At 38.6% G+C, this 13,727-nt stretch overlaps 2 protein-coding genes across 3 annotated transcripts; both read left to right on the top strand.

Annotated features, from left to right (window-relative positions):
* The first annotated feature begins 160 nt into the window (after positions 1 to 160).
* Positions 161 to 7,491, top strand: LOC115542771 (SWI/SNF-related matrix-associated actin-dependent regulator of chromatin subfamily B member 1). Of its 2 annotated transcripts, XM_030355184.1 has the most exons (10): positions 162 to 354; positions 1,376 to 1,487; positions 2,041 to 2,149; positions 2,568 to 2,705; positions 3,306 to 3,433; positions 3,601 to 3,767; positions 4,312 to 4,502; positions 5,332 to 5,343; positions 5,958 to 6,089; positions 6,689 to 7,491. In XM_030355184.1, the coding sequence occupies exons 1-10, from the start codon at positions 265 to 267 to the stop codon at positions 6,726 to 6,728; spliced, it is 1,119 nt and encodes a 372-aa protein (XP_030211044.1). In that variant the 5' UTR covers positions 162 to 264; the 3' UTR covers positions 6,729 to 7,491. The 2 variants fall into 2 exon arrangements, with proteins under 2 accessions (XP_030211045.1, XP_030211044.1); XM_030355185.1 differs by lacking the exon at positions 5,332 to 5,343 and having other exon boundaries at positions 161 to 354.
* A 457-nt stretch (positions 7,492 to 7,948) lies between these two features.
* LOC115542772 (serine/threonine-protein phosphatase 6 catalytic subunit) lies at positions 7,949 to 12,318 on the top strand. Its single transcript, XM_030355186.1, has 7 exons — positions 7,949 to 8,167; positions 9,420 to 9,515; positions 9,770 to 9,835; positions 10,031 to 10,172; positions 10,262 to 10,341; positions 10,537 to 10,746; positions 11,349 to 12,318. Exons 1-7 carry the CDS (start codon positions 8,093 to 8,095, stop codon positions 11,595 to 11,597), a joined length of 918 nt encoding a protein of 305 aa, XP_030211046.1. The 5' UTR covers positions 7,949 to 8,092; the 3' UTR covers positions 11,598 to 12,318.
* The last annotated feature ends 1,409 nt before the right edge of the window (positions 12,319 to 13,727 follow it).

The raw sequence follows: 13,727 nt of genomic DNA on the forward strand, positions 1-13,727 counted from the left end.
TGTGTGGGGTGGCGTTAGGTTAAAACAAAATTCTGAAATAATCTTTGAGCGAACGTTGATTCCGTCAATCCTTCATAGCCGCAAACAAAGAGAATAGGGGAAACTTAATAAAAATGGTTTACATTATTTATTTCTACCCATGACGCAAAAACTGTGCGCCAGGTTGATGACGTATATCGGTACCCGGAAATTTGAATCTAGTTGATTTCCTTTGTAGGGGGGTTATTTGGTTTCTTTCAAGCTTGTTAGCAACTGGAAAAAAAGATGCAATTGGCATTGAGTAAAACATTTGGCCAGAAGCCTATCAAATTTCAGCTTGAACAGGATGGGGATTTTTACATGGTTGGTTCGGAGGTACGTATGAAACGGTTGCAGGTATTCCGCTAAGCGTTTGCTCTCCTGAATTACCGCTAGCGGCTAACAGACCAGACCATATATTGTTGACTCCATGGTCCCAGTCAACATCGTTGCAAAAACGAGTATGACGAATAAACACAAATTTAGATTTGTAAATGTTGCTAAATATAAAAGAGGGTTTACGTGTGACGTTAATAACTTGCATAGACAACGGGACCTCTTGAAATTGCTATGATGTGTTTATGTGTAAAACGTGGCATTCAAATCTTCGTAGATGTATAATGGGTAAAAATTCAAAATATACGGATTTTTGCATTAATTGTACTGCAGAAATGATTTTGGTGGGCCATGGATTTTGATCTAATACAGACTTTTAGACCACTTTATCACAACATAACCAGTATCACAAACATCTGTCATACCACGATTTAGCTATTTATATATTATTCTTTATTGTGATTTATTGCATCGTATATAACTGGGCGGGAGGAGAAAAGGGAATGCAAACTATGTTTTACATCCTTTCATATTACTTGCATACTTTCAGAACGACCCAGGATTTGCATGCATGTTCTTGTCAGCCTGGTCTACCAGACAGTTTATGTCAAGGTTTTGCTCAACATTTGAATTCAGACATGCGCGTTCTTTTATATTAAACCATATTGAGACTTGTCACCGGTTGCAGGTGTATCAACATTAATACTCGGTTTCAATTAAATAATCTGGATGCACCAGATAAAACCTCCCTGTGCACCTTTTAGCGCCTTCACGTACACCTGTCTGGTCCTACTTGAGGTTTATTGGCGACTTGCGCAAACGATAGAAAGCCAGAAACACAAACACACTAGGCATTGAGAAAAATCGTAGGTTAAAATGACGGATCAGCGAGAAAATGCACAATAGTAGGAAACTATTATTGTCAATGCGTAAATGTATGCAATTGTATGCGATTTATGCAAAATGTTACTCTGATTTAATGACCCAATTTGTTGTCATCTTGCTTCGTTTGCCTATCTAGGTGGGGAACTATTTGCGTATGTTCAGAGGCTCACTTTACAAAAGGTACCCATCACTATGGAGGAGGCTGGCATCCGTTGAGGAGAGGAAGAAGATCGTAGCTTCATCTCATGGTCAGTTCATTGATATCTAAATGAAGTGTGAAAAATGTGTGGATTATTCAGTCTCTACCTGCTCATGGTGCCTAATTGTAGCCTCATGAGACTATTCAGATATTCACTTTTGCGTTTCCCAATGAATATCAGTCCGGCCTTAGTTGGACTGATATTGGACTTGGACTATTAGTTCCACACATGGACTTGGCCATATGTCATGAGCACAGCAAATCAGATGACATAATCAAGTAATGATTTGGCTCTCTTTAACATCCTTATTCTGTCTATTTTTAAATAAAACATGTCGGATTGCTCTGTCGATGTTGACACTTTCCTTGTGCACATCCATTGTGTTTAAAAGTCAGCATACTACGGCACTCGTCATGACCTGAAACTCCCTCCCCATTACCGCCCATCTCAACAGGCTCGAGGGTAGACTGATTTGCAGACAGAAACTGAGTCTCCCAAGGCTAGCATATTTAGATTGACAAATATGCTAGCAATATTATGCTCGCTATATATGCTATAAATTCTTTCCTATAATGATGCTGACTCTCTGTATGATTTCCAGCTACAAGTGTGACTCTGCTCAAGGCATCAGAGTGTGAGGAGATCTTCGAGGGTAACGATGAAAAATATAAAGCTATATCCATCAACACGGAACCCCCAGCCTACCTCCGGTAACTACTCTTGTTTTTCTAGTATGCTGTTATTTGGATGCACCAAATGTCTGCATAGGTACACTAAATCACAGAAATACTAACTCGTATTCATATTGTCACATAAGTGCCAGGGAGACATTTATTTTCACGGTATGCAAAACCTTCCCATTCAAATCGATTACATTTAATTAAATGTGTTCTGTCAAACCTTAAAAAAATATTTCATTAAAATACTCAACTTATTATCAATTTATCACGACAATAGATCATACTGTAAAGATATTGTTTATTTTAATCTACTACTCTATTATTACTAACCCTCAATTCCAGTAGCAAACTGTAACCGTAATCTAACCTCGGTCACTACAAATTTGATTGTCTACGTAGTTGGCGTACCAACAATGAGAGATGTCTTCCCTGTGATGTGGTGTACTAGGGAACAGAAGGCAAAGCGGAGCAGCCAGTGGGTTCCCACGCTACCCAACAGCTCCCACCACTTGGACGCCGTGCCGTGCTCCACCACCATCAACCGCAACCGCATGGGTCGGGACAAGAAGAGGACCTTCCCCCTATGGTGAGGAAGTCAAATGTACAGGAATCCCTTGGAAGCGTATTGGAAACCTAATGAAAAGTCCTATGTTCTCGCTCTGCCAGTCTGCTGATGACAATGCATCAGTGCTCATGGCCTGAGCCGGTTTTACAAGAGTTATGGTAGTTAGACCTGCACTAAGTACCGTCTGCAGCAACCTATCCACTGCTTTGAGCCGCTTGTCTCTTTAAAGGGTTAGCTCCCTGGAATTTCCCTTCCATCATGGCTTACCGGTACATAGAGATATTCCCTCTGCGTTTCTCCACGGGCCAAATTGGTGGAGGAAGATTTCAATACTTACTTTTTTGATGACCTAGTGCAGGTCTCAGGTTTACCTAAAATAGCCTAAATAGGGCTAGTATTACCGGATTATAAATTCTGGTATTGTAACAAAAACAATAAATAGATGAGAGCATTCATACGCCATGAGGCTTAGAATGAGAGTCTAGAGTTTTGACTGGAAGTTATTGACGATGCACGGAAAACAACAAGTGTGCTGTGTGTGTATAATACAGAAAGTCATTTCTCAGTACATTAGATTACATTGAGCATTTGTTGTCGCTAACTCGCCCGCTCCTCTTGAAGCTTCGATGACCACGATCCTGCGGTGATCCACGAGAATGCATCCCAGTCTGAGGTGCTGGTCCCCATTCGTCTGGACATGGAAATCGACGGGCAGAAACTCAGAGACGCTTTCACATGGAACATGAATGGTAATGAATACTGTGACCCTAGACAAGACGCGTCACTCCGCATTTTATTATTATAAAACACATTTTTTAATTTATAATAATTAACCCTAACTATGTTATTATTATTTAAAATATTAATACAATTTTATATTGTTCTTTAAATCTTCCTTTTCTCCCTTGTCCTCTAGAAAAGCTGATGACCCCGGAGATGTTTGCAGAGATTCTGTGTGACGACCTGGACCTGAACCCCCTGGCCTTCGTTCCGGCCATCGCCTCGGCCATCCGGCAGCAGATCGAGTCCTACCCCACAGACAGCCTCCTGGAGGAGCAGGCCGACCAGAGGGTCATCATCAAGGTCACTACCCGCCCATTAACCTCAGTCACAGTGTTAAGTTGTTACTCACTATGAGCCGACACCTCCTCCACTCCACCAGGTGGATTGAGCTCGGTCAACAACATAAACTGTCTGTAACTTAGCCTTTTAGTCTAAGTTACCGATAGTTTATGTTGTTGACCGAGCTCAATCCACCTGGTGGATTGAGCTCGGTCAACAAAATAAACTATCGGTAACTTAGACTTTTAGTCTAAGTTTGATCTAAGTTTAGACTCTTCTAATGGGCCAAATAATGGTCCATGCAAGGTGGGAACCATGCAATCCATCCATGTGTCCTTTCTCTGCTCTTTTGGCTTCCTTGATAGTCAGGAAAAAGGTTTTCCGTGCTCTGATATATCCCCTTTGATACTTTGAACTGTGATTAAGACCTATAGAATTAAAATGGGCTGGACTATTGTTTAGATCAGATGTAAAAATGGAATTGGATCATCAAAAAAGAATCAGATCTGTCCGAAGGTGGTCATCTACGTTGTGTTTTATTTTAATTCAAATCTTTTGATGACAGCTGAACATCCACGTGGGGAACATCTCTCTGGTGGACCAGTTCGAGTGGGACATGTCCGAGAGGGACAACTCCCCCGAAACCTTTGCCCTAAAGCTGTGCTCGGAGCTGGGTCTTGGTGGAGAGTTTGTCACCACCATCGCCTACAGCATCCGAGGTCAGCTCAGCTGGCACCAGAGGACGTACGCCTTCAGGTAAGACTCTCTGTCTTATCTTTCTAGAGGGTGTTTAACTGGTTAATAAAGGTACGGTCACTCTTATCTTTCTAGAGGGTGTTTAACTGGTTAATAAAGGTACGGTCACTCTTATCTTTCTAGAGGGTGTTTAACTGGTTAATAAAGGTATGGTCACTCTTATCTTTCTAGAGGGTGTGTAACTGGTTACTAAAGGCGATGTCAAGTGTCTTTCTAGTGTGTTATGGGTAACTGGTGCGTCAGGGAGTGCATTTTGGAATTGTGTGTAGAACTCTACTCGGACTGTATACTAAACCATTGTCTTGCCATAGCTGTTTCACATGTGCAAGTTCCAAAGCTAGTGTTTTCCCCAAATTTTCTTCCAGTCCTGCAACTCAATTGGAAGGAAATGCGTGTAATATTTTTAGCATGGAGCTTGTTGGAGTTACTGAAATGTTTATTAACCCTTTAATTAAAAAGATTGTTTAGCAAGGAATCTAATCGTTGTTGAGGCAAGCTTTAAAAAAAAAAAAAAAGACTGTACATGGTAAACGAATAGCCACAACCACACTAGAAGCTTTACTGCAATTATATTTAATTTAATTTAATTAAACACAAAAGCTTGTGTTTACCCTACAATGATTTCCATCTAGTTGTTTGTACAAATACTTGACCTCGAACTGATAGATCTTTGGGAGAGTCTTTTAACACTTTTTATTTAACAGAAATGGCTGGTGAATAACAAATGGAACATTAACAGTAAACGTTCAAGACATCACCTCCTCCACTGCTTCTTATGTTGCTAATATGTTTTGTTTTGCTTTCTCTTTCCACCCTTGTTCCTTTTTAGGTCCGATTTCAGGTCAATATGCTTACGATTACTTGAACCCCCTCCCTACCCCGTACCCCAAAAGTTTAGTCCTCTGCCATCCTCTTTTACCAACTGCCCTGGGAAGCTGAGTACTTTTACAATTCTATCTTTCATCTTATTTTTTATTTTTTCTGCACTGCACAGTCTCCCGCATTATTTTTGTTTTACTGGCCCGCTCAAAGTTTATATACAGAAATGAAGCACTTTTTGCCTGACTATAAGGCTGCGAAAGCTGTCCCCTTAACGCCTTTTGTCATTTGCCAACTAACTCTGCTAATGATTAACGAAACTGACACAATAGAGTGAAAGAAACAACTAGTCTTAACCTGCCTACGAGTATGGTCATATTAGGATGAGTCTGACTGTTTGGGGACACATTGGAGTTTAACAAGCGGCAAATAGTTGTCTGTAATCTATGTAAGTCATCGGTTGGTCAAAACAAAAACCCTGTAATATTACTTTTTTCAAGTTGTGAATAACGGTATTCTCTGTGCAAGCATAATAGAAGAAACATTTGAATGTATTTTATATATTCAGCAAGGCCTGAGTTTTGTACCGGACTATGGAATCTGATCTGCTTGTTGTCCTATGGTCTCCTCCCACAGTGAGAACCCACTGCCTACTGTGGAGATCGCTATACGCAACACAGGGGACGCCGACCAGTGGTGCCCGCTGCTCGAGACCCTGACTGATGCAGAAATGGAGAAGAAGATCCGAGACCAAGACAGGAACACAAGGTATGACTCCCTTGTTGATGTAATGGTCAGTCTAAGGTCGATTCACTTAAAACTGCTGTAGGTCAGATTTGAGTGATGGAAAGAGGGAAGACAATAGCACAATGGCTATGTTTCTCAGCCATCGAGTATTGTTGTTTCCACGCACCTATGTCTAGGTGGGCAAGAGGGATTCCCTACCCAATCAGGGAAAAAAGATGCCCTGATTGGTTGGAAATAAGCTGGGAATGGTCTGAAATCTGAATTTTCTCAAAAAGAGGCTGGTGAACAGTCAACCACAAAAGCCATTTCACAGAGCATTTAAAACTGACTAATATCTGACAAATGGCTGTAACATATCTAATAAACTACACTCAAATTATAGATCTTAAATTGTCAAGTTTTTTTTTGATGATCATTCATGAACTCTGAATGTTCTCAAAAACCTTTGGATACGGTTGAGTTGAACAAGATGATACTACTTAATATTAAAAAATATATAAATATAATATTTGTGGTGATTTAAGAAAAGCGCATTAATCAAGGTATTCTCAGAAAGATGCTACTGAAACGCATTGAGCTAAACCTTCTGCACTTCCTTGTTTGTTCACCTTTCCTTTCAGACGCATGCGGCGGTTGGCCAACACGGCGCCATCCTGGTAGGATGGTCAGGCTTCTCCTGGAACAGGACCTGGTTCGAATGGACACAAAACAAAGCATTAACTCTGAACGGACCGCTCCACACACTGAACCACACACCCTGGTCATCCACCTGAGGACGGCTGAAGATGAGACATTCGGGCGTTCCCGAAAAGCACGACGTTTATAAATGAATGTCGGCGTCGAGTGTCAGCACGTTTGCTGATGCAGCCTGTATGATATAACACACATACACATACACATGAACATACACTAAACATACACACACACACAAACACACACACAGGGGCATTCCAGTGGTGGTTCAATATATCTTACTTTTCATTATTTTTTACTGATTTGGCTACGGAAGTCTGCACAGTATAGAAGGGTTATCTAATTTAGGACCAATTTTAGGTGGCGTTTACTTAGCATTTTGTTGACTGTTACAGTTTTATTAGCCAAATCATACACACCTGCCTCACTCACTACTGGTCATGTAAAATGATTTGTGTTGCAATTTGGTCAAGTTAAGAGGCGTCTGAATCAGGGTGGATGCATACTATATAAAAACCTATTGATTTGTGACAGATGTAGGCAGACTGATGTATTTTATTCAGTTGGTAAAACTGATAGAAAATATCAGGCCAGAACCAATTGTGTCTTTTAAGCTAATTGTGTTAAACTTGACATACAGTATGTAAACGTATTTGATGTTACTGTTATCCGTTCTTTTCCTCATTTTTTGTAGTGTCGGTTTTTTTTATAATAAAAAAGTTACTTGAAATGTGTTTGTAAAAAAATAGTTAGGTGGACTAAATTCACAAACCCAGATTGTATTATTTTATATTGAATGAATCCTTTTATTCAACCCTTTTCCAGGCATATGAAGGTGAACAATGTGTTTATAAAGCTTCCTGTATGTATTGGTTTTTCAAGCAAAAGATTGTTATGGCAACTAATTTAACACCAGTTAGTTGCCGTGTTCGATCAAGTTCGTCAATGCAGTGGCCTATTATATACTACTGTGATATATAAGAGGTATCCTCCTTTCAGGATTGTTAAGCTCTAAAATGGAGGTGGTCCTTGGATGTCTTTTAACAGAGTCCATCTCATAGACTGTAAATAACAGCTTTGATTTATTTATTTTTGAAGAATTTAAATTAATCCTTACTTTTATTTGTGACTTCACTGGCTTGCATACATTACTGTAAACGAACTGTATTGTATAGTACATTACGGCAACACAACGGCGGGGGGCAGTATACCGCGTTATGGCGGATGGCGCTTCAGTAAAACCTAAAGAAGAACAGGCGCTGAAGAAGAAAAATAACTAGCATCAGGGCGCTAGAACGCAACCAAGTACATATAGGCTATTTGCTATAGTTATGGCGCCCCTAGATTTGGATAAGTATGTAGAAATAGCAAGACACTGCAAATACTTGCCAGAAAATGATCTTAAGGTGAGTGACTGAAGCAGGTTATAGTAGGCTGCCAACAGTACGTCTCCCTTTTATTTGAAATCGCAGAGCAACTTAAGATAGCTAAAGTGTCTCGTTAGTAGTGCACTTCAATTAAAGAAACGTAATTTTATTTGATTAAAAATAGGATAGTTTTTCTTGTATGTCCCGGATTACAACAATTACAATTGACTTTAATTGTGGCGTTATACAGACGGGGTTGATATTGAGGAAGCAGGCGAAATTAGCTAGCTAGCAAAGAAGGGGACGTTAGGGCTAACTGTTAGGCCGCTTCATTTCCAGACCGACCAATGATCAATTATGTTTAGTTTCACATTATACTTGCAAATTGCAGCTTATATAGTGATTTGACATAGTCTTAATAGTGAGCTCTAGAATCTCAAATCAGTGTAGCTATATACATGACGATTATTCCTTGAACGTGTTAGTGTGTAGACTGTCGTTATATCATCAAGCATCGGTGCACTCATCGCTATTTCCTTCTGTGTTGCAATGTCGATACGGATACACTCAGCTGACGGGGTAGAACACACGAGTGAATGTAATGTAGTCCGTTCAATCAAGGAAGACCACAACTTGTAGAGAGAATATATGGAAACATAGCTCGGCAACGTTAATGGCTGGAACAGTTTAACCGAAAGGTTGAGGATATTGATCCCCACACATTCTGTTGAACTGTCGAATTATTTGGAATTTATGCTTCATTCACCTTGGCAACTAGTTGGTGAAAGTGGCATCTTTGGTTTCATTGTAGTTAGCGAGAACAATTCTAAAACACAAACAATATCAGAGGCATTATAAAGCAAATGCTTAAATTTTTTTCATAATCAAATATTACATATTTGAACAAGAACTGCCAATTAAGTGTGACCTCATAATCATACTATCATTAAGTATGTATATTTTAACATGAATAGATCTACAGAAAGGAGTCTTTTGTCTTGTCTTTTAAATACTCAAAGAGGATTAAACTATTGTGAAAGCATATGGTTACTTTCATGTGACACAAACTAACTGAAGAATTGTTTACTGTTATACATACAGTGCACTACCCACTTTGACAGGTGGGAGCATTGGTCCCACTATAAGTTTTTAATTGAACAGTGAGTGAACCATCATGGAATGTTCCAGAAATGTTGTTTCCTGTTATTTTATAGGACCGCTGCTTTGTCCATGAAAAATAGTTTGTGGATTTGTGTAACTCATAAGGAATTTCTCCTGTTGTGCTTTTCAGCGTCTGTGTGACTATGTATGTGACTTGCTGCTTGAAGAGTCTAATGTCCAACCGGTTTCTACGCCTGTTACCGTTTGCGGTGATATCCATGGCCAGGTAATGAAGCTTTTGACTTGCATACAGAGATACAGTATATAGTTTCTCTTTATTTATATTTAAACCCCCAGTTTTCCCGCTTAAGCATTTAGCCATTGTTGATGGCATTTTATCCTTATTTTCTATCATTTAATGCAATATTCTCATGTAAAGGCTCACCATATATAAAAACAAAATAATTGGTACATTATTATTATTCATTTTTTTAAAGATTTAACTACAAATAAATCCATTGTTTTTCATTTCACAACTAGTTTTATGACCTCTGTGAGCTGTTCAGGACTGGAGGACAAGTTCCAGACACAAATTACATTTTCATGGTGAGTGTTTGAGATCTTCATCTCTCCAGTTATGATTATGATTAGTAAGAATGGTTTGCAAATACCTCTCGCATATCTAACTTTAATATGCATGATACATTTTATGGCTTTTGTTTTTGATGCATCCAATCAATTGTCAGACTCGTGGAATTTTCCAACGTCCGTGGATTTGAATCTGTTTATTTTCTCTGAAAGGGAGATTTTGTGGACAGAGGCTATTACAGCTTGGAGACGTTTACGTATCTGCTGGCCTTGAAAGCAAAGTGGCCAGACTGCATCACTCTTCTCAGGGGGAACCATGAGAGCAGGCAGATAACACAAGTGTATGGATTTTATGGTGGGTCTCACATTTGATAAGGTTTGCTACTTCTTATCGGGTTAAAATGTTTTTGTAGTCACCTTTTAATTTCTGTTCTACGTTTTCAGATGAGTGCCAAACAAAATATGGAAACGCAAACGCATGGCGATATTGCACAAAAGTGTTTGACATGCTAACTGTGGCAGCTGTAAGTTGATCCAAGACACACGCATTGCATAAAAAAAAATACCCAATCCAGTCTTTAACTTAAATACCTATATTAATATATTTGACTAAAAAAATATTTATTTAATTGTTAACAATAGCTCTCTGTTGAATTGTTTCAATTTTTATGTGTAGATAAAATAAAATAAGAATCCTCCTAACTCCTTTTTTCCTGTAGTTGATAGACGAGCAGATCCTGTGCGTTCATGGTGGCCTGTCTCCTGACATCAAGACCTTGGACCAGATCCGCACTATTGAACGCAACCAGGAGATTCCTCATAAGGGGGCCTTCTGCGACCTGGTCTGGTCCGACCCAGAGGACGTGGACACCTGGGCCATCAGTCCCCGAGGCGCCGGCTGGCTGTTTGGCTCCAAGGTCACCAACGAGGTAAAGGCCTAAGGCCGCACCATTTGTTGGTATCAGACGCTAATGTGTGCAGTTTGTTTCCCTGTCATTCATCGCTATGCACAGCCCAACCCCACTTATTGAAATCAACTATTTTAAAAAGGGTACACCTGCTGCACCAAATTGTTGTTGACAGGCTGTCTGTTATGACCTGGTTAATCCTGTTGTATTCAATATACAAACGCAGAACATTGTGTGATGTGCTTCAGAAGAATAGATCACTTATTTTATACAACCGTAATACCGGATATGATATAAACTTTAAAAAATGTATATATTTCATCAAATGCCTAAATTGACCTCATTAAAAAAAGAGCTTAAAAAACCCCAAACAACCAATAATACTTAATTAATTATACCTTGCCTTTAAAAAACAGGCAGACATGGGCTTATTTAATGAGCAAAAACAACAATTGCTCGCGATTTTGTTGCAGAATTAAGAGTTGGAAATTGCCAATAACAAATTCTTTGACTGAAATGAATAAAGGAACCAAACACAACGTATACCAATTGTTCCATTGTCTGGTAAAATAACACAATTTCTTCATACTGAAATGCTGTCCCAACCTCTTTCCCTTCCACAGTTTGTTCACATCAACAACCTGAAGCTTATATGCCGCGCACATCAGCTCGTTCACGAGGGCTACAAGTTCATGTTCGACGAGAAGCTTGTCACGGTATGGTCCGCACCCAACTACTGCTACCGCTGTGGAAACATTGCTTCCATCATGGTGTTTAAGGACGTGAACAGGCGAGAGCCGAAGCTCTTCCGGGCTGTACCGGACTCTGAGCGGGTCATACCACCTCGAACAACAACCCCGTACTTTCTCTAATTTAGGAGACCATTTATTTCTATTCTATCCTCTATTCTCCAAAGCGTTTATTTTTTTGGGTTCTTTTTCTTGCTGAAAGTAAACATGACTTCTGACCCAACCACATTATGTTGATTCAGCTTAAACCAAATTCATTTATATGCAACAGAGTTTCAATAACTTCTATGGAGCCTTTGGGTCAATGCCTCAGGTTCATCTTTCTTTTAGGCTGTGGTCAACACAAAACAGGATGCAGTACAATAAAATGTCTCCCCTATTGAGGTACTTGTAATTATTACTCAACATCTATTGGCTATACGCTAACAAAAATATAATTTCTTTGTCAAACATTGGTAACATTCAAGTGGAAATTTGAACTTGGAGTTACATAATCACTCCCGTTATAAATTATTTTACAGTTTACAGACATGCAAAAAAGAATTGTTTCTTGTTTTTGTGACCTCCATAATTTTACTGGTTTAATTTGATGGTGGCTTTTTAAGAACTTAGCATTAAACAAAATGTGTCTTAAATGGGAGGAAATGTATTGCTGTAATAACAATGTTTTTAGTAGTTGGGGGGGGGGGGGGGGGGGGGGGGGAAGAAACAAAGCTACGATAACATGCCTTCCAAAAGTTTTTTTCTTTTATTTAATGTGTTCCACTTGAGTCACTATAATCATATACAGATATTACTTTGATTCATTTTATTCACAAAATAAATCATAGATGTACAGACAATATTTTTTGGAGTTTCTTCTGCTCTTTATCCCCTGTTCCTTTGTATAAACAGTTGTGTGCCTATTTATATCAACATTTTATTGTAATTACATTTGGAAAGTGCCATAGGTAAAGGTTAGCTTTAGTTTACTGCACAAATATCTTGGCATCGTATTTTATTCAAACATTTTTAATTGTAATAAACGGTTCCATAATAAAACTGGGGACTCCTGTATTCAGTTGATGGCACTGAATATTTCAAATAATTATAATTGTTTATAGGTTGCTCTTCAAGTATACATCAAGTAAAACCCAATATCAATAGTGTATGAATTATCAATTTATCTAATTAGATTGCACAGATTACCAAAATAATTGAGATAGAACAGGGTTAGGGATTACTGTTAAAGGTCCCATGACATGTCACAGGGTGTGGTGTTATTAGCCGTTAGAAGCCGTTTTGGAAATCTGCCCCTTATCACATCATAGGTGGACAGATTTCTAAAACGGCTTGTAATAGCTAATCACACCAAACCTGAAAGTTAGGAAAGGTTATGAATATGAAAAAAGCGAGTTCCATACTAATCCCAACCACACTGTCCATAGGTGGTTCCATTACATTATAGCATATGAACTACAGTCTGTTACAGGTTGTTAGTATATCCATTCAGTAATTAAGGGGAGTCATTGCCAAGGTCGGTATAGGGGGGACACATTTCCTTCATCCTATAATTATGAGCAGCATCATTTTGACCAGTTGTAAACACATACTATATATCATACTATAATTTACTATACTAATACTAAGTACTATACATCATTTTGGTAAAATTAAAGATGAGGAAATAGAACTATAGGCTAGTTGAAAATAGGCAAATATAGGCCCACATCAATTTGTTGTTTATTTCTGGGGGCGCTGGAGTATGTTAGTAAATTTCCCTTTTTTGGTTTGAGTCCAACGACTTTAGTATAACTACTACATATAAATGAAAAATGCACCCAAAAAAAGCCCCTAAAATTTAAGCTTTATGTCATAACAAACTTGAATGTGAAAGGTCATGCATGTACCTACCAAACTAGGCTACAGAAATTGTAAAAATAGGTATAGAGGGTTTATGCTGTTTTGTATTGGTAAGCAGAGGTGTTAAAGCCTATAATCGTCAAAAATAATGCATTTATTATAATTCACCCTTTTTTTTTGTAATTTCGATGTACAAATAAACATAGCCTATGTCATGAAAATCTCGCTTTTCTGGGAAGCGTCCGAATAATGCATTTAATTAATGAATGTACTAACTCTAGTGGACACAAAGCAGCTTCAATTACAGCTTAATTTGAAATATAATACAACTAGGCTATATGTGTCTGGCAGTTTAATTATTATTTATTTGTCTATTTTTGTATTGATAATAGCATATAAAGAAACGTTGCC

Source organism: Gadus morhua, chromosome 4 (genome assembly GCF_902167405.1).
Source record: "Gadus morhua chromosome 4, gadMor3.0, whole genome shotgun sequence".
NCBI lineage: Eukaryota > Metazoa > Chordata > Actinopteri > Gadiformes > Gadidae > Gadus > Gadus morhua.